Consider the following 21,161-nt stretch of genomic DNA (forward strand, 5'->3'; position numbering starts at 1 on the left):
ATTGGACGTCACTACCTTCACGTTTCCCTTTCCCACGATATCTAAGGGCTCGTCATCAGCCAGATGTACCTTCCCAAAATCGCCAGAAACGTAGTCTTCCATTATCTCCACATTGCTGCAGGAGTGGAACGACGCCCCAGAATCCAATACCCACGATTCCATCGGACTACTGACGCTCAAGACCAACGCCTCGCCATCGTCATCAGACATGGTAGCGTTTGCTGTCTTCTTGTCCTTCTGATCCTTATTCTTATACTTCTTCGGTGCCTCACATTGATTTCTAAAATGCCCAAACTCATCACAATTCCAGCATTTAACTTTATCCAAATCCTTCTTGGATTGACTCCTTCCTCTGGAATTTGATCTTCCACGATTTTGCTTTCCCTTCGATCTGCCTCTCTGTCCTGTATTCAGTGCTGATCCCGAAGTAGAAGATCCTGATTCTCTCCGGCGAACTTCCTCTCCAATCATCAGATCTCTTACTCTGTCAACTGTTAGTTTTGTCTCTGCAGCAGTAACTGCTGTCACTGTGCCAGCCCAACTCTCAGGCAGAGACGATAGCAAAATCAGGGCACGAATTTCATCATCGAATTTTATATTAACCGAGTTCAGTTGCGAAGTAATCATGTTGAACTCGTTGAGATGTTGTTGCACCAGCTTTCCCTCTTGCATTCTAAAATTAAACAATCGTCTAATCAGATGTACCTTGTTTGCCGTTGATGGTTTCTGATACATGTCCTCCAAGATCTTTATCATCTCCTTTGTCGACTTTGCTGCAGTCGTGTGATAAGCCACATCCTTGGACAACGATAGCCTAATCGCGCTCATCGCTTTTCTGTCCAGCAGCTCCCACTCCTCATGTTCTATCTTTTCGGGTTTGGTTTTTAAAGGCTTCCAGAGATCTTTACCGTACAGGTAATCCTCAATCTGCATCTTCCAAAATCCGAAATCAGATCCATCGAACTTCTCTACAGCAATTTTCTCGTCGATCCCCATCGTGATTTCTGCCTCTTAAACCCTAGGCTCTGATACCAGTTGTTGGGAAATAAACACAGGCAATCACGAATATGAAAGAGAATGAACACAAGAAGTTGTTTACCCAGTTCGATACAATGTGTATCTACGTCTGGGGGCGATGCCAAGCCAGGGATTTCACTATATAATTTCAGGATGATTTAACAATGAGGGAGCACCTCTATTTATAAGTAACTAGAGAGCCCTAATTCTAGTCAAACTAGGAAACATATTCCATAAGGAAATATCTTTTAAGGAATAAATCTATCACAAGGAAATATACTTCAAGGAAACATATCCTAAACATGGTAGGAGATATTTTAGGCTCCATAATTAACAGGAATCGCCAAGAAATCACGGTTGTTTTCGCCCTTTCTCTCTTTCTCTCACGTCGTCCTTTCTCTTTGTCTCTCGCGCAGAAAATAAAGCTACTGCCTCCGTCTGGTGAATTTTAGCAAATTAGAGACGCATAACCTATGACGCATAAGCGTCATGCGTCGCCCGTGAAATTAAAAAAAATAAGAGACACATGAGGGAGATGCGTCTTTACCTGTGACGCATGACCCTCATGCATGCGTCTCCCTTAAAGACGCATAATCGTCATGCGTTTCATTAAAAGGAGATGCACGAGGGTCATACGTCTCTCCCAAACACGGAATAAAAAAAACTCCAGTACAATCACGGAAGCTAAGTTTTAGTTTAGAACAGAAAAAGAAAAAACCCAACGGAGCGCAGTCGCCGAAGAAATCTCAGCGTCGATCAGAGCGTGATTGACGATGAAGAAACTCTCAGGCAGAAGGAAACAGTCAGTTATGATTGGAGCGAAGAATGGTATCCGCTCTATCTCACCAAAAACGTCCCCGACGACGCGCCGCTTGGCCTCACGGTGTTCGATAAGCAGTTCGTCCTGTTTAAAGACGGCGCCGGCGAGCTCAGGTGCTACGAAGATCGCTGCCCCCACCGGTAGGTTTGCTACTGTTTTTTTTTTGTTAAAATCGATAATTGAGGTCAGATTCAGCTTCTGCTATACTAGAAAATTTGGTACCAATTCAAGGCTAAATTCCACGAATGGACGTTATAGGCTCCGCTATCCGCCATTTGTACCCGGGAAAAAAATATTTCCAGTGATGGGAAAGACGCGTTAGCTTGTCGCGTGTTTTAACAAAACACGCATGACGCTCTCGCGTGTATAACAAAACCCGCATGAAGCTCTCACGTGTCTATTAAACACGGGTGTTTTCCTTCGATATTTTCCAGTCTTGCCGGCAGAAACTTCACTTCCACCTCGCTCAATCTCTCACTCTCAGCGACGCCCAACGTCTCTAGCCGGCGGAAATCGAAGTGAATCCGATAGGTAATTTTTGACCATTAATTTCAATTATCATTGCTATATGTTAGTTAGGTATAGATTTAGGGTTCATGGGTTGACATTGTGTGACAAGAAAAACCATGAATTTAGGCCATTGATGTAGTTATATGCATGCATTTTAAACTAAATATATAATCGAAGCAATGAACTTGGTATTGAATTTTCAAATTAATTTTGTGCAATATTTATTTAAGTATGTTGAATTTAGAGTATATGATGTTTTGTCGTACTTATTTTGCAGGTTTGATGGTGTTTGTGAGTTTATATTGGGTGGGAAAAATTATTCAGCTCCCAGGTTTGGGTGTTGCTTATGATCCCCCTCGTGCAAAATCATTTATTATATTGAATGAAAAGATATCTTATTATCAGCTACTTTCAATGATATGTGAAAAAATTGGAATTGATTTGGATGCACATACGCTTGATTTAACATGGAGGCATCCTGTGGTTTTTAGTGGAGTGGTGAATTATATAGCTACACCAGTGGATGATAATTTGTGGGAGTATATGTTTGCTGAAAATCCACGTCAAATTGAACTTTTTATTGAATATACACTGTTACTACTGCGTTGCAATTTGAACCACCTATCACTCATCATGATATTGGAACGTCTAGGAGAGATGATTATCATAGTTTTGATGTCGGGACATCTAGGAGGGATGATGAATATCATAGTATTGAATTCAACACATTTGGGAGGGAGGTTGATGAACAACTAGATGTACCAAATGTGACATGTGATGGTTCAGATGGTTCTGATAATTGTGATGGTTCTGATAATTGTGATGGTTCAGATGGTCCAAATAATTGTGATGGTTCAGATGGTCCAAATAATTATGATGGTTTAGATGGTTCTGATTGTGATGGTTCGGATGGTTCTCAACCAAGTGATCTTGATTATAGTGCAGAATCATGTGAAGATTCGACAGACGATTTCACTTCGATTTTCGTCGGCTAGATGACGATTTCGCAGCTTATCACCGTGCAGAGGAGGGGGAGCGCTGGGAGTGAGGAAGAGGGCAGTAGCCTCGTAATTTCATTCATTGAAACACGCATGAGCAAATCGTGTGTATAAATTGAAACATGCATGAGGAAATCGCGTGTTTAATTGAAACACGCTTGAGCTTAACGCGTGTTTAATATGGATACACGCGTCTTTCCTCTCTCTGGAAACTTTTTTTTTTGCGGGAACAAACGGCGGATACTACCTCCTGGGAGGTAGTTTCTTGGAATTTAGCCACCAATTCAATCATAAATTGAAATTAGGGCTCTTAATTTGGGGAGCAAATAGAAATCATTAATGAGTAATCTAGTACATTTCCACATTTTGGCTTAGTTGCTCTGGGTTTATTTTCCATGTTTCATTCTTTTGAATTGTTTTCTTCAAATTGTTGATGTGATCACAATGTAGGTTCCATGGTTTGCTGTATATTATGTGCAACAAATGTTTTGTGCTCTCCTGTAAAAGGATATAAGGTTTTATGTATTAGCATAATAATTTGGAGCTTCATGAGTGATTTTTTTCGTGTTCGTGTAGACTAGCAAAACTTTCTGAAGGTCAGCTATTTGATGGTAGATTGGAGTGTTTGTACCACGGTTGGCAATTCGAAGGCAATGGTAAATGTGTGAAAATACCACAGGTTCGTGTTGATTGATCAGTTTCCACAGATTATAATACATGCTCCTAAAAAACGGCCTTCTTCGACAGCTCTCAGAAGGCGCAAAGATCCCATCATCGGCATGTGTGAGAACATACGAAATCAAGGATTCACAAGGTGTGATATGGATCTGGATGTCGCGTAAGAGTCCTCCAAATCCTGCAAAAATCCCTTGGTTTGAGAATTTTGAGAGGCCAGGGTTTCGAGATTTATCAACCATCCACGAGCTCCCCTATGATCACTCCATCCTTTTTAGAGAACCTCATGGATCCTTCCCATGTTCCTATCTCACACAACAGCTCAGATTCTACTGCGAAAAGGGAAGAAGCAGGACCGTTGTAATTTGAGGTGACTGAAAGGACAGGGTGAGGCTTTGCTGGCCGGTGGGGTAGAGAAAGAGACGTATCATTGCCAAACCACATCCCGAACTTTCTGAGGTTTGAGGCGCCTTGTGTACTTCAGAGTAACCGGCAAGTCATTGACAAGAAGGGCCAGAAGATCCATTTCACGGGGCTGTTCCTCTGCAGACCATCGGGGCAAGGGAAGTCTATGCTCATAGTTCGCTTTGGGAACACGATGAAGCCCTCATTTGTGTTCAAACTGCTTCGAAAATGGTTTTCACATCAGACAGCTAGCAAGATTCTTGAGGAAGACATGGGGTTCCTTTCCTCTCAGAATGAGATTCTTGTGAGAGAAAAATCTCCGACGAGAGAGCTCTACATCAACTTGAAGACATCAGACACGTAGGTTGCAGAGTACCGAAGATGGATGGACAAAGTCGGACATGGAATGCCTTACCATTTCGGCCACAGCACAGTTTCTTTACCGGGAAACCCTGCACTGGTCGAGCATGCTCCAGCGGGATTCACTGCCAGCCTCTCAGCTTCTCAGCCAGCTAAGGGCGGCATTGGATCGATGCACGCCCCGAAACCTGCTAACAGATACTTCCGGCATGTGATCCAATGCAAGGAGTGCAGGAACGTCGTGAAGTTATGTCGTGCTTGGAAGAAAGCTCTCTCTGTTGCTGCTGCTGTTTCTACGGCTTTGGCGATTCTGGCGTCAGGGAGGATGTCGAGGGTGCTGTTGTTGCTCTCGGCTGCAGTTTTCGTGGCGGGGATTCAGATCTGCTCGAGTGTGATTGCAATGAACACAATCAACTACATAAGAAGTCATAGGAGGCTGTGATGTGAAGTAGTAGCTGCAAAAGTATGGTATTGCTTTTACATCTGTAGGCAAGGTTGAAGTTTCTGATAAATATAATATTTTTGTTTGCAGTATTTTTCATGGAAAAGTATTTGCAGGTTACTATTTTGAAGTCATTTTTATTCACCAAACACAAAAGTAGAAAAAAGAAATGTTGGACTAAAACAGTTAACCAGAAGCTGGAATCCTTCAGATTCAATGCTCTCTCTGGGGTCTGAATTTGCAATATGAAAATCATCTCGATGTATTTATGTATTTTCTGACATTGTACTAAATGTATATACAGTTTCCTTCCAACTCCCACCTACCTGAGCTCTTTCAATTTCTATTTCACTCTCTAGAGAGAGAGTGAAATTGATGCATGCAACAAGAGCATTTACTGAGTATTTGTCACTGTCCCACTTTGCCAAACCTGCCTCAACCATCTCCAAAATAAATGCAGAGTTATAGGGAGTAATAAATAGACAAAGTCTCCTCCTCTCATGGCGCGTGACTTCTTTCTGTATTAAGGGAATACAGCCAAAAGCAGGTTGCAGAAAGCTCAGCAAGATATGGATTATGTGTACAAATTGTTGATGCTTATGTCTTCTATCACTCTATGCCTCCTTCCATTCTCTTCTTGCTCGGCTCCCTCTGTCGGTTTCTACGCAGGTTCATGCCCCGCAGCTGAGCTCATGGTGAAGAACACAGTCAGATCAGCTTCTGATTTGGATCCCATGATTCCCGGGAAGCTCCTTCGCTTGCTCTTCCACGACTGCTTCATCGAGGCTAGTTACACCTACTTCACTCTTTCCTACTTGAGATTGCAAGATTCAAATGGTCATTATCTTTACAGGGCTGTGATGCTTCCATACTACTGCAAGGTAATGGGACGGAGAGAAGTGATCCCGGGAACGCGTCTGTTGACGGATTTGCAGTTATAGACTCAGCAAAGAGATTGCTCGAAATTTTCTGCCCGGGAACAGTTTCTTGTGCCGACATTCTTGCACTGGCTGCTAGAGACGCAGTTGAATACGTACGTGCATACATTCAATAACCAAGTTTCGAATTCGCTTTTTTTGATGTTTGAATTCGGATGAAATTTGCTTCTGCAGACAGGAGGGCCGAGCGTGCAGATTCCGACAGGAAGGAGAGATGGTAGGATTTCAGCAGCTGCAAATGTGAGACCAAACATCATAGACACAAGCTTCACATTAGATGAGATGGCTAAGCTCTTCTCTATCAAGGGTTTGTCCATGGATGACCTTGTAACCCTTTCAGGTATACTAATTTAATTTAATCATACTATGAGGCCGTTCGGTTGTCATGTTTACTTGTGACTGAATGTCGTGTCTTGTAGGGGGTCACACAATCGGAAAATCACATTGCAGCTCATTCAACGACCGGTTCAAGGTCGACCCGAGTGGAAATGTTACAGTGATCGACTCATCCCTGGACCGGCAGTACGCAGTCCAGCTAGCGAAAATGTGTCCTGGCGGTGCCAAGGATGATTCGATCACTGTAAATAACGACCCGGGCACGCCCTTTCAGTTCGACAACCAGTACTACAGGATAGTGCTGGAGCACAAGGGGCTTTTCCAGTCTGATTCTGCACTGGTAAATGATAATAGAACGAGGAGCAAAGTAGTGGAATTTGCAAACAGTCAAGATGGTTTCTATGAGAATTGGGCAGTTTCTTTCTTGAAACTTACCATGATTGGGGTTAAGATCGGTGATGAGGGCGAGATTCGACAAACTTGTTCGATGCCTAATTAGATGATTCCATTATTACCACTGTAATTATTATTTATTTTTTTGTTAGCGTTTCATGTGAAAATGGCATTTCATATGCTACAATAAATTCAATACTGCTGTGTTATGGATGGTATTATCTAGTAAATGTATTTATACTATGATTATAGATCAACAAAAGTTAATAATTTCAAGTTACTACGCTGGAAAATATTTTGATTCGATCATTTTGGGCATACAGGTTGGTAGAGGGTTAGAATTTCATATAAAAGTATTAAGAGAGTCTTTATAAGATGTTTTTTTATGCTATTTACTAGATAGAATTATGTACTACTCCCTCCGGCCCGCAATAGAAGTCATATTTAGTGTAGTACTGATTTTAAAAAATGTAAAGAATAGTAGATTGTAAAAGTTAGTAGAATATGAAGTCCATTATTTTATATTAGTTTTATAATAAAATATAGGTGAAGTAAGTTAGTGGAACATATGACATACTTATCATTTATGGTAAAAGTTAAATATAATGTTTATTATAAACGGACTAAAATGATAAAATGTGGCTTTTATTGTGGACAGGGGAGTATTTTCTTTTTTAGAATGTTAAATATTTTAGAATGAACTATACTATTATGTATAAAAGCAAACGTGCGAGTAGCACGGGACGGAGGGACTACAAGTCTAACTCCAGAAGTAATCATGTTTTAAAAAATCATTATGAGCACAGTATAATATCATTTCTAGTAGTACTATTTTTTCACTATTTTGTGTCAGAGTCTTTTATGCTTTTTTTCCTTCCTTTTTCAAAATTGGCGACTAACCTACTTTTTCTTTCTATTTATTTACTCCCTCCGTCCCGGACTACTCGCACATTTCCTTTTCGATACGGAGATTAAGGAATGAGTGTATAGCAAAGTCAACAATTGCGGTTGTAGGTGACAGGGGAGTATTTTCTTTTTTAGAATGTTAAATATTTTAGAATGAACTATACTATTATGTATTACTCCCTCCGTCCCATGCTACTCGCACTTTTCATTTTAGGCCGTAAATTTGGGATTGATTTTTTTTGTAATTAAAAAAGAATTTTAGGTGTAATGAGACATCACTTAATAAAAGAGCTCTTAACTTAAACTAACATATTAATTAAATGCATTAATTCTAACTTAAATTATAAATAGTGTAAGGACTTTGTGACGAGCCGAAAAGCAAACGTGCGAGTAGCACGGGACGGAGGGAGTACAAGTCTAACTCCAGAAGTAATCATGTTTTAAAAAATCATTATGAGCACAGTATAATATCATTTCTAGTAGTACTATTTTTTCACTATTTTGTGTCAGAGTCTTTTATGCTTTTTTTCCCTTCCTTTTTCAAAATTGGCGACTAACCTACTTTTTCTTTCTATTTATTTACTCCCTCCGTCCCGGACTACTCGCACATTTCCTTTTCGACACGGAGATTAAGGAATGAGTGTATAGCAAAGTCAACAATTGCGGTTGTAGGTGATAATTTTTACTAAAAATGGAAAGAGTGCAAATAACTTGGGACGCCCAGAAAGGAAATAAGTGCAAGTAGTCCGGGACGGAGGGAGTATTATTTTATCAATTTTATATTAAAATTGGCGTCGTTCTAAATGTTACTCCCTTCGTCCCGGGCTACTCGCCCCTTTCCTTTTCGGCTCGGAGATTAAGGAATGAGTGTATAGGAAAGTCAAAAATGACGGCTGTAGTGAAAATTTTTACTAAAAATGCAAAGAGTGCAAGTAACTTGGGACGCCCAAAAAGGAAATAAGTGCGAGTAGTGCGGGACGGAGGGAGTATTATTTTTAATAAATGGAGAAAGTATAAAAACGCCAGATCTAATTGGACAATAAACCTATAAATTGAATATAGTTAAGTTAACCATACCAAATTCAGTTAGGATTCTAGCGATTTCAAGTTTTTGTAACAGAAATCGCATCAACTACCATTAGCAACAGTTGGAGAAAGAATCCATAGAATGATTGAAGAATTTCGAGCTCCAGTCTGCTCATGAATGAGGGCTCTGCAATTTCTCCGCGAAACTGCTCCTCTCAATCTATCAAGTGTTGCGGCGGCTCATTGTGACGCCATCAAATCATCGCTCATCACAGACACCTACATTTCCAACAAACTCATAAGTAGGTACCAAAAATGCAAGGAATTGAACGCCTCCCTGAAGGTGTTCGACGAAATGCCTCAAAGGGACACCGCTTCTTGGAACACCGTGATTTCCGGCTACGTGAATTCCGGGAGCTTTTCCACCGCATGGGAGTTCTTGAAAACTATGAAAGGACTCGGCTTTCCGTTCGACGCCTATACTTTTGGCAGCATGCTCAAGGGCATTGTAGCAAGTGGCGGAATAATGTATGGCCGGCAAGTTCATGCTGATATTGTGAAGATGGGATTTGGTGATAATGTATATGCTGCTAGTGCTCTTCTGCATATGTACGCCATGTGCAGTGGAGTTGAGGATGCAAATAAGGTGTTTAGGCACATGAAGGAGAGGAATACCGTTTCTTGGAATACTTTGATTGGGGGGTTTTCGGAGGTGGGAAATCTGTGTCGTTGTCTTGAGTTGTTTCGGTGTATGGAGATTGAAAGTGTTGGAGTCGATGATGCAACGTTTGCACCTATTCTGACATTGCTCTGTGATGCTGAGTTTTATGAGTTGACAAGGCAGATCCATGGGAGCATTATGAAACGGGGGCTGGAGTACGAGAGCACTGTGCTTAACGCCACGATAACTGCGTACGCAGAGTGTGGAAGCATTGGAGATGCCGAGAAAGTGTTTGATATAGCTATAGAGAATCGGGATTTGGTGACATGGAACTCAATGTTAGCAGCTTATTTGGATCATGATCTGGAGGAATGTTGCTTCACTGTTTTCTTGGATATGATGAGAGGGAGGTTGACGGTGGATGCTTACACGTGCTCCACTGTTATAAGTGCTTGCTCTGGAGATGCAAAATGGAGCCTCGGAAAATCCTTGCATTGTCTAGTGGTAAAGAGGGGACTGGAGCAGACGACAAAACAAGTATCTAACGCATTGATTTCTATGTATTTGAAATCTGATGGTCAAAACATGGAGGATGCGGTAAGAGTTTTTGAACATATAGGCGTGAAGGACCATGTATCGTGGAACACAATTCTGACCGGTTTATCACAGAACGGGGCCAGTGAAACTGCCATAAGGCTCTTCCAGCAGATGCATCTGAATTACCTGAAAATCGACCAATATGCCTTTGCAGCAGTCTTGAGATCTTGCTCGGATTTAGCCACGCACAATTTGGGCCGGCAGGTTCATGTTCTGGTGTTGAAATCAGGCCTGGAGGAAAATGAGTATGTCGCTAGTGCTTTGATATTCATGTACTCTAAATGTGGGATCATTGAAGATGCTCGGCAATCCTTTGAGGCCTCTCAGAAGGGGAGCTCTGTGACATGGAACTCGGTCATTTTTGCATATGCACAACACGGGCAAGGGAAAGTTGCTCTTGAACTGTTTTACCTCATGACACAGAGACATGTGAAGCTGGATCATATCACTTTTGTTGCTGCTTTAACTGCGTGTAGTCACATTGGTATGGTCGACGAAGGTCTGAACTTGTTGAAAAATATGGAATCTGAATATGGAGTTCCAGCCCGAATGGAGAATTATGCGTGTGCAGTTGACTTGCTTGGAAGAGCTGGACGTCTCATTGAGGCAAAGGAACTGATCGATGATATGCCTTTTGAACCCAGTGTGATGGTTTGGAAAACATTCTTAGGTGCTTGTAGGGCGTGCGGTGACATAGAACTGGCGACTCAGGTAGCTGACAACCTGATGGAGCTCGACCCTGGAGATCACTGCACTTATGTTCTTCTCTCTGATATGTATGGCCATTTTAAGAAGTGGGACGAGAAGGCTGCCATGAAGAGGCTGATGAGAGATAAGAGCATCAAGAAGGTGCCTGGTTGGAGTTGGATAGAGTTGCACCACGACGTTCATTCATTTAACGCAGACGACCATTCACATCCTAGATCCCTAGAAATATATGATGCACTGGAAGAACTAACAAATGAAATGAGAAATTCTGATGATGCTTTGGTCATAGATATTCACCATGATGATCCGGATCTTGCCAATGGTTGTATTCAAGCTGTGCTGGTATAAGATGAAGACATGATACTCTGTTCTGTTCCTCATTATGATACACATTAGATTAAATAGTGGTAACTGGGATTGATGATTCAATTTGAGATCACTCTAAAATTCAATTTTCGACTTGGAATATCTTGATGCTAAGTGGAATCCAGCTGTAGGGACCCTTATAGGTTATGTATATTAATGCAGAAGGCTCATAAGCTGCATTTTTCAGTTTCATCCTTCCAGATCTACACCGCTGTTTTACGAGTAAGGTTGCAGCAGTAGTGTATTTTTTTACTACTGCACCGTCTGCACTAAGCTAAATTATGTATTTTAACTGTTGCTTTGTGCTTGACACAATTGTTTCTCACCATTCTTTGTTCTTTCCCAGTTACAGAAAACTCAATAAGTTGGCCATTTTAGATGCTTATTGAACTTGTCTACGGCAACAACATGATGTATACCAAGAAAGCTCTTTTATTTGTAAAACTAGTAATTCTCCTGTGTGGTCCGTGTGATATTTATACCTTGTAGTGTACTATATATGAATAAACTAGCGGCAGTTGTTCTTTTCTTTATCCCAGGTATCGATGATCAGATGATGGGTACATAGCACCAACAGGGCAGGCCACGTCGGCCAGGATGTCTTGTCTAGCCTAGCCAGGACAAATGAACCGTTCTCATGCGCGTTGAGTCGTTGCAAGATAAGTATATATGCTTATTTTAATCTTTCGTTGCCATCAAATTTACTTAGACAAGCATAAAATATTAGCAGATTAATCATTTTAGGCTATAGGTAGATTACTACTACTACTATTCATGATTTGGCTTCAAGAAACAGATCAAATAGAGCCTTTTGTATGTATGTTTGTTTGTATGTTATAATAATGAATATAAATGCAGCTCGAAATAGTTAGGTATTCAAGCATCAAAACTAGAAGATGAAGTTCAGTATCAGTTACAAAGTATGAGTATTGTAGAAGACAGATTTTGAGAGTTTACTAAGTAGTCTGTTTCACCTTTCGAAAATCACATGTAAAACAAGAAAACAACAATGTATTCAACTTGCTTGTATAAATTGTCTGTAATTACAAAAGGAGACCTTTAAATATCTGAATTATTGGAATAACCACTTTCCCTTTAATCATGTCGGTCTTATGATCTTATCTCAATCGTGTAAAATAGAGACTTTGTAAGAGAATTATTTTATGTGACAGACTAAAATAGCAAAAGAAGACTTTTTTGGAGAGAGAGGGTTTGCAGCTGACCTGCTGAAAATTTAAACAGAATTACTTGGTTTTGAAATTTAGACTTGAGACTTGAGATTCAGTTGATAAATGGTAGATTTAAAGCTATAACAAGTCACCTGTTCTAATTTTTTTCATCTCATTTTTTGAGTTATTATCTGTTCTTATTCTAATACCATACCAAAAATGGTGAAGAAATATTTATGAATAACTCTCACACTTTCCTCATGCGATAATGTACAAGCAATAAGGTGCGTAACAATCTGAAACAGTAGGACGTAAGAAACTATTTTGCTGAAGTTGTTATTTTAGCAAATCACATCACATAAAACCATAATACTATTCCCTTTGTCTCGGCTCAATTAATTGATTTCTTTTTTACCGTTTTGAGAAGATGATAATAAATAGTTAGAGCGGAAAAAAAGTATATAGAAGAGAGTCGTATCTGCATTATTCTCTTACTTACTTTACAATCTCTATATTTTAACTATTTATTATCTGTTTCTTCAAACACGTGCCGAAAAACAGTCAATTACTTGAGATGGGACGAAGGGAGTACAGTTTTCAACTTTAGATGTTGATTGCTTAAAAGAGTTTTCTTTACTTTCTTTTTTGGTTTTTGTGTGTGGTACGTTGATGTGAAGTATCTGCACGGTCACTAATCTTTGCCATGATAATTGATATCACTATCATTTTGACTTGGGATATACATTTTCATACCTAAACTCAAAAATAATGATGTGATTTTTTAAGGAAATTGCAACTATGAATATGTCTAGCACTATTTTGGTATTCATTAATAGTTTAGACACCCTAAATTACAAATTTTAGGATCAATAATGATTTCTCATCGAGATGACTCAAATACCAGACCTATTAGATAAATGAGAAGTGTCTTATCAACTAAATTGCGTTTCACTATCACCATTTTTAGTTACTTTGAATCTCATAAGTTTAGCCATTTTTAGATACTTTGAATCTCATAAGTTTAGGTTTCCAATAAACAGAAGTTTTATCAATAACATTATTTATTTTGATGGGCCAGCAATATATTGATAATTACATAATTGACTAATGTGGGACGGTAATCAATTATCATGCAGAAAGATGTTTCTTGAAAATTAAATTAGCATTATTATTTTTTATGAAGAAACATCATGAGTTATTTAATTTGTGTGTGGAATGTGGATCCTAAACAAGATTAGTGAGGAAGCTAAGATGGAATTTGGATGAGATTAGAGGTCCCCAAACCGAACCGAACCGAACCGGACGAACCGGCCCGGAACCGTCGGCAGCGGTTCGAACCGTGACCGGAACCGCCGGTTCCGCCGGGCCGGTTCAGGTTTCATTTTTTGACGAACCGTATTTCACCGGAACCGCCGGTTCCGAACCGGCGGTTCGGCGGTTCCCGATAACTTTTCAGGCTACTTCCGACCTACCCATAGCCTTTTCAGAAACCGGGTCAGAAACCGCCGGTTTTCGTCAGAAAACCTTGACGAAACCGGCGGTTTCAACACAAAACCGGCGGTTCCGCCGGATTTTCAAAATTTTGAAATTTTGAATTATTTTTTAAATTTAATCACAATTTTCCCCTATAAATACCCCGTCCTCTTTATTTCTACTCACCCCATTCTTGTGTTAATAAGAATTTCTCTTCTCAATCTCAATTTCTCTATTCTCCATCCTCATTCTCTCAAGTTGTTTACTTTATTTGCGCTCATAATTTACTCACGTTGGTTGTTCACGTTATCATATTCACACAATCACACTACTCTCTATTCTCCACTTTCAATTTTCCATAAATATCATGTCTTCATCTCGTCGTGGTGGTGATCGGGGCAAGGGAATTGCCCAAGATCAAAGTGATACTCGTCGTCGACGTGCCCCTACTAGAGCACAAGTTGCGGAGGAGGTGGGAAGGCGAGCCGCTCTTCGAGCGCAAGTAAGTTCTAATATGTTTTTGTTTTTTGTTAATGTTTATTAAATTCATAATTTCATTTTTTAAATATATGTGTCTATGTGTTTTATTTTTGTGTTAGTATTTTTACTTAGTTGTATAATTTTCGTAGGAGGAAGAAGATCGAAATGCGGCCTTGTTACTTGCCCTCGCCGACGACGACCAACAAGGGGGGCATTCACATTCGGCTTCGCGTTTCAAATACGATGTGAATCTATCGTCGGACGAAGACGATGATGGATCGCATCAATTCCCCTCTTCTAGCGCCGGCCAAGTTGGCGAAAATGATGAGGAGGCCGATGCTCCTCCTGCTTCAGGACGACAAAAGAAGAAGATGCCACCAAAGTTGAAATCCGTTATTTTCACCAAACATTACAAGAAGGTCCCGGTGGTAATTTCAAATCCTAATGATCCGACCACTACCGTGGAGACAAATGAGTTCAAAGCATATTGCAATTATTGCGATAAAGTCTATCCATTTAGAACCGGTGGGGAATATGGTACCCTCCATCGCCATTTGAAGACAAAACACCTCGTGGAATATGGGCATACTAAGTCCCAAAGCCAAATAAACTTCCCTTCCGGCTCATCGTCTCAAACAGGTACGCCTCTATTTAAATATGATCCCAAAAATGTTACCGATGCTATGGTAAGATGGGCGGCAATGAAGCATTTGCCGTTTAATTTTTTTAATGACAAAAAATATGAAGATACTATGCAAACCGCTTTTAATGTTGCTGCAAAAAGAATTCCCCTCAACTGCTCAAAGATCTAACAACCGGCAGTTTTTTGATAAAAAAAAGAGAAGTTGGAAAATTTCTATCCAACTTGGAGCACAAAGTTAATATTTGCTCCGATGTGTGGACGGATTCTTTCCAAAGAAATTCTTACATGGGAATTTCATGTCATTTTATAGACAATAGTTGGTCTTTAAATAAACGTTTAATTGGTTTTAGACAATTTCCTTCCCCACACACCGCACAAGCAATTGCATCCTTAATTATTCAAGTTTTGAATGATTATAAGTTATGCAACAAAATATTTTTGGTTGGTTTTGATAACGAAACCGCCAACACTGCAAGTATACCCGATTTAATTGCGGTTTGCTTCCCGGTGATAAGTGGTAAGTATTTTCACCAACGATGTATTTGTCATATTTTAAACTTATGTGTACAATATGTTTTGTCTTTATGGCAAAGACATATCCAACCTATTACAACAGTTGTATCCTTGATCCACTGGAAGCCTCAAATTGGCAAGACGTGGAAGAAGTATTGCCACTCGAAGAAAATAAGGTACACAAATTTTACTTTAGACGTGTCTACTAGATGGAACTCTACATATGATATGTTGCATTCTACATTATAGCATATAGAATATTTGGTTGATTTTTATAGAACTTTCCTTGTTGATGATTTATATCTAACTTCTTCTTGTTGGGATCAAAGCATGAGTTTATTTAAATTATTCAAAGGTTTTAGAAATGCCACCGTTGAGTTATCGGATGTGTATTATTGCACATCCATTCGTGTTTTAGAACATTGCATGTACATATCACTTGGTTTTAAAACTGTAATGAAAAATTCCGCAAATAATCTTGAATTAATGTGTGTTTTATATTACATGGTTGAAAAATGGCTCAAGTATTTCAATGAGATCTCAACTGTTTTTTTGCTTGCAAAAGTTTTGGATCCAAAATGGAAACTAGTTGGTAATTTAAAAATTTTAGAATTTTATTACAACAATTTGGCTTCTATTGATCTTGAACCACTCCGAGCTTTGCAATCGAATGACGAGGACGACGACAACTACATAAACCTAGCCCAAACATTCCAAATAAACCTCCCCCACCTCCCAACCCTGCAAAGAAGTTTTGAGTTCGACTTGCGGGCTCTCTTTCACGATTACGAAGCCAAGTGCAACAGTACCCACCAAGTGAGACCTAGACCCCCCGTCAAACACATAACTTTGGCTTCTTCCAAGTTGATGACCCCGATGCCCAATCCCAATTGGCGGACCTATACGGCTTCAGCAGCGGAGGAAGGACGGCAAATTCGGTAAGTGAGTTAGATTTATATTTTGACTCACACTTTTCATTCAATGAGGAAGAAGGAGGTCTCGTTCCCCAACAAATCGACGTCCTAGATTGGTGGGGATCACACGAGAAAGATTTTCCCATCCTTGCATCAATGGCCAAGGAGATCTTTTCGGTTTCGGCTTCCACTGTCGCCGTCGAGTCCGCCTTTAGTGTTGGAGGCAACGTCTTGGACGACAGAAGAAGTGGACTCACCGGGCAAAACATGGAAGCCACCATGTTACTTGATGATTGGTTCTCCACCGAAATTAGAGACCAAGAACCGGATTGGGACAATCAAGTAGTACAACCCGACCAAGACTACTTCTCCGACGAAGAAGAATAGGCCAATTCCTCCGATCAAGCCAAATAGGTAAGCAAGGTAAGAGAACTGCGTGGACTTTGATTCCAAATGCAATTGAGCATTGAGGATACGTAGGCATCTCAACTTAAATTTTAAATTTAAGTTGAGCTCAATCATTTTCCTTTATTTCTTTTTTCTCTCATTTGTTTCGAATATGTAATTTGTAAATTGTAATCAAGACTTTAAGTCTTTTGTAATTTATAATTTTTAAGTTGTAATTTGTAAATTTTAAGTTGTAATTTGTAATTTTAAAGTTGTAATTTGTGATTTTGAAGTTGTAATTTGTATCAATAAAATTGCATTTGTACATTGCTTTATTCTAATTTTATTTATGCAAGTATATTTACATTTTTTACTTGAATTACAAATTTACAATGTAAAAAAAATACCTTGAACCGCCGAACCAGACGAACCAGCCCGGAACCGGATAGGAACCCGCGGTTCCGGCGGTTCACGTGAACCGCCGGTTCACGGTTCAGGAACCGGAACCGCCGAACCTAGGACGGGCCGGTTCAGGTTCATGCTTTTTTTGAACCGGAACTGGCGGTTCCGAACCGTGAACCGCCGGTTCCCGAACCGTGGTGACGTCTAGATGAGATTGTCTTCACAACCTAATCAGACCATGTAATTGAATTCATCACTATTGTTATCTTTCTACTAATACTCTACTTATATAGAATAACTGTTACATGGGTTAACCCTTAATAGATTTATTTTCTTTTGTACGAGTTAATTAACCAACTACGTTTTCTTAGGTCATATTAGTATAATCTAGTACACATAATATTTCACGATTTTGTTTGGAAATGGTCCAATAAGTTTTTAACGAGGCTAACTTCAAATAAGAATGCTCAACTAACAATAGAAATTAGTGATCAAGATTGAGATTCTTGAGTTTTCATAGGCTCAAGAGTCAAGATTCAAGAACATACATCTCTCTAGCTTTAACTGATCATGATACTCGTTTACTAAGTCAATTCATAATACAAGTAAAATAGCTCCACTTTTAATATGTGTCGATAAAATGATTATCTAGTAGTAGCCACGTAGTACTTCCTCTGTTCCTTGTTAATTGAGACACTTCTTTTCGACACGGGGATTAAGAATAGTGTATTAAGTGAGCGGTGAATAAAGTAATAGAGAATAAAGTAAGAGAGATAAAAAGATAATAAAGAAAGGGAGAGGGTTACTTTTTTTATCAAAAATAGAAAACTCAATTATCTTGAACTTTCAAAAATAAAAAAAATGACTCTATTAACATGGAACGGAGGTATAGGGAAAAAATCATGAAGTGAAGGATCATTCCAATGAGACATGTCCATCAATAATCGTTCTATTTTGCCATTTTGTCTGTCCACTATAAATATTACTCATCTCATTTTTTTTACTATTTTGGTAATGGCCTCACATTCCACTAACTTTATCTCACCCACATTTTAACATAAAACTAATACTCCCTTTTTCCAATGCTATTCACATTTTTTTAGTCGTAAATTAAGAATCGAGTAATTAGTGTAGTTAGATTAGTCTTTTAAATATAATAAGGGGACCCTTAATTAACTCTAATATCTTAATCAAATACCCTAATTTTTAGAAATAATGTAAGTAGTTTGGGACGGATAAAAAAAAAAGTGTGAGTACCATAGGATTTGTGAAGGAGAAAGTATATAAAAGCAGGACCTTCTGTTATTTTTTTTTATTACTATTACATTTCTTAAAATGTGTATCAAGTCAAACTAAACCTATTATTCGTGAATGGAGTGTATAATATTTTTACCAAATGAGTGTGCCGTAGATTCCTGAAATCGTATATATGTAGCCAAGATGATGGAAGCCTAGTGTTCACAAGCCACATCAAACAAAAATAACTCAGATTCTCACTCACTCATGGCCACTCCCCATTTCCTCTCCACCTTCATCAAATCTTCTTTCCTTTTCTTGGTTTTTATATCATGTTTTTTAGACCAAACCCAAGCTTTTAAAGCCAAAAATAATAAGATTCAACTCTTTCTACACAATTCAAATTAGCTCTCTTTTTCCAGCCTCTGTTTGAAGTCCTTCCAAAGGTAACAATTCCTCTCTCTATCATTTGCATTTTATTCAAATATTTGCAGCTTGTCCATAGTTGAAGTTGAGATGAATGAAGGTTGAATCTTGAATTCAATTAATCAACTTTATTATATTTCTATTTCCTGTCTTCTTTGAACTAATCATCAAATCTTAAATCCTGAAATGTAACAAAAACTTGGATAATAATGGTCATTTTCCAATTTTATGAGATATTTGGTCTTTCTTCCTGTACGGCATGCAATAAGTCATTTTCAAAATTAAAAAAAAATGCAACAAGTCATTTTCATATTTCAACTATTTAAAAAGAAGTGGGCAATAATCCTTTTTGTACCATGGATTAAGAGCAATAATGTGAGCATAAAAAAGCTGCAAAGGTTCAATTTTGGCATAATATTTGGATTTATGGGCACAAATTAATAATTCCTCAGATATTGAATCTTGTAGTTAGAAGCAAATATCAAGAGGTTAACAGCTATTTTTTAAATTAATTAAGCTTTTGGTTTTATGTGAAAAAAACATTAAACAATTAATTGCTGGTGCCTTGTCTTCTTTTGCTGTGTGTTTTTTAGTGTGTGAAAGTTCGTGTGTTTTATAATTCTGTCTCATCATTTAGCCTTAGTTTTCAAGAAGTTAATAATGAATTCTTATTGTCTGGATTACTTCAATAATGTTAGTATTAGTAGTATTTTTATTTCTCTTCACAGGTGAATAGAAGTTATTTTGTTGAAAATAAAATTAATATTTTTAACATAAAAATATTCGTACTCTTTTGAATTGTTGATTGTGCTACCCTTAGAGCACCCACAACCGTGCTCTTGCCATCGAGCACGGTTGTGGGCCCGACCCCACTTTTTCTGCCTGCTCTCTGGCAAGAGCACAACACCCACAACTGTGCTCTTCCGCAAGGACGAGCACAATTCAATTTAAAATTCAATTAAACAAAAACATTTCCATAAAATTAAAATTCATTAAAAAACCACAATAAATATTACAAATTACAAATAAAATAAAAAAGACATAATTAAAATCCTAAAAATTAAAAATTACATAATTAAAATACTAAAAATACCTAAAAATAAAAAATTACATAAGTAAACTCCTAAAAATTAAAAATTACATAATTAAAAGCTAAAAATACTCCCGTGGACGACTACTCATCCGGCGGCACTACCCCCAATTGTCTTTGGAGGGCCAATATCATGGCCTCGTGCGATCGAAGTTGCGAGGGGGTCATAGTGGACCTATCGGCCATATTGAGTTGGGCCAAAAGCTGCCACAACGAGTTGGTGGGGGGTGGAGGTGGCGTATATGGAACGGGAACGGGAGCGGGAACTGGAGCATCGGCGGTTGCAGCCGCGGCTCGACAGCGGTTGGCCGCCGCCTTCTTCCTTCCTTGCGGTTGGCGTTGGGAACCGCTCGGGCCGGCGTCGGGGCTACCCAAGTTAGCTCCGGCGAGTTGGCTAGCCACTTCTTCGGAGCCGGCGTCGGATAGGGATACTGACCTTGACCATTTGGAGGAGCCGCTAGAGGAGGATGTTACGCCTCCCATATACTCGGGTGCGTCCGAGTCTCTTGCCAAACGTTGAGGTACTTGAACGACTTATAGTTCATGGATTGGTAGGTGCTCAACGCGGCAGTGATGATGTCGACCTTGCTCCGGCCGCTCCCCGCATTCCGCTCTTCCTGGAGGAAATAGCCATTGAACTTGCCAATTTCATCGTTGGCTCGGTAGATGGCGTTGCGCACCATACTCTCGTTGCGCTCGATTGTTCCCGGCGGCCGGTTTTCATTGTACCGGCGAGCGATGCGTCACCAAAAGTGATCGCTGGATTGGTTCGTGCCAACCACCGGATCTTCGGCGATTCCCAAGTACGCCGTGAATAATTTATCCATCTCCGCCGAAGTGTACGGTGTGCGGACACCGCGAGTAGGAGGAGTCGGAGTTTGGGAGGGGGCGGTCGGCCTAGGCTCCGGTGTCCACCCGTATCGCCCTTCAATGGCACCTTGGTCGTCGATTGGGTATGGCCGGTAGCCACCCGGAACGCCCGAACTTTGGGTTTGAGGAGGGGCCGAATATTCCATTTCCGGACTAAGAAACGGTTGTGAACCGAACCATTCGGGGTTCCAACCGTGGGAGGGCGGGGGGTCATCGCCTTGGCCGGACATTGTTATGTTGTAGGAGTGGAAGAAAGATTGAGAATGGATATGAGAGAATGAAGATGAGAATGAGAATGAGAATGAGAATGGAAATTAGAGAGTGTAGATGAGAATTGTGTAGTGTGGGGTGAATTTTTTGGTGTGAAAGTGGGGTATTTATAGATGAAAATGTGTATTTT

At 39.6% G+C, this 21,161-nt stretch overlaps 2 protein-coding genes and 1 pseudogene across 2 annotated transcripts; all 3 read left to right on the plus strand.

The window, feature by feature from the left end:
• The first annotated feature begins 1,636 nt into the window (after window positions 1–1,636).
• On the plus strand, window positions 1,637–5,399 carry LOC121779168 (annotated as a pseudogene).
• Window positions 5,400–5,652: 253 nt separating this feature from the next.
• LOC121778441 (peroxidase 18-like) lies at window positions 5,653–7,112 on the plus strand. The gene is made up of 4 exons (XM_042175794.1): window positions 5,653–6,012; window positions 6,081–6,260; window positions 6,340–6,505; window positions 6,585–7,112. The coding sequence occupies exons 1-4, from the start codon at window positions 5,797–5,799 to the stop codon at window positions 6,998–7,000; spliced, it is 978 nt and encodes a 325-aa protein (XP_042031728.1). The 5' UTR covers window positions 5,653–5,796; the 3' UTR covers window positions 7,001–7,112.
• A 1,762-nt stretch (window positions 7,113–8,874) lies between these two features.
• On the plus strand, window positions 8,875–11,619 carry LOC121779586 (putative pentatricopeptide repeat-containing protein At3g25970). Its single transcript, XM_042176923.1, has 2 exons — window positions 8,875–11,380; window positions 11,505–11,619. Exon 1 carries the CDS (start codon window positions 9,005–9,007, stop codon window positions 11,138–11,140), a length of 2,136 nt encoding a protein of 711 aa, XP_042032857.1. The 5' UTR covers window positions 8,875–9,004; the 3' UTR covers window positions 11,141–11,380; window positions 11,505–11,619.
• The last annotated feature ends 9,542 nt before the right edge of the window (window positions 11,620–21,161 follow it).

The sequence above is a fragment of the Salvia splendens genome, chromosome 19 (genome assembly GCF_004379255.2).
Source record: "Salvia splendens isolate huo1 chromosome 19, SspV2, whole genome shotgun sequence".
Classification (NCBI taxonomy): Eukaryota; Viridiplantae; Streptophyta; class Magnoliopsida; order Lamiales; family Lamiaceae; genus Salvia; species Salvia splendens.

Coding starts and splice junctions, on each gene's coding strand:
- LOC121778441 (XM_042175794.1), top strand. CDS start 5,797: ATGGATTATGTGTACAAATTGTTGATGCTTATGTCTTCTATCACTCTA. Junction 6,013..6,080: donor TCCACGACTGCTTCATCGAG/GCTAGTTACACC, acceptor TTATCTTTACAG/GGCTGTGATGCTTCCATACT. Junction 6,506..6,584: donor TGACCTTGTAACCCTTTCAG/GTATACTAATTT, acceptor CGTGTCTTGTAG/GGGGTCACACAATCGGAAAA.
- LOC121779586 (XM_042176923.1), top strand. CDS start 9,005: ATGAGGGCTCTGCAATTTCTCCGCGAAACTGCTCCTCTCAATCTATCA.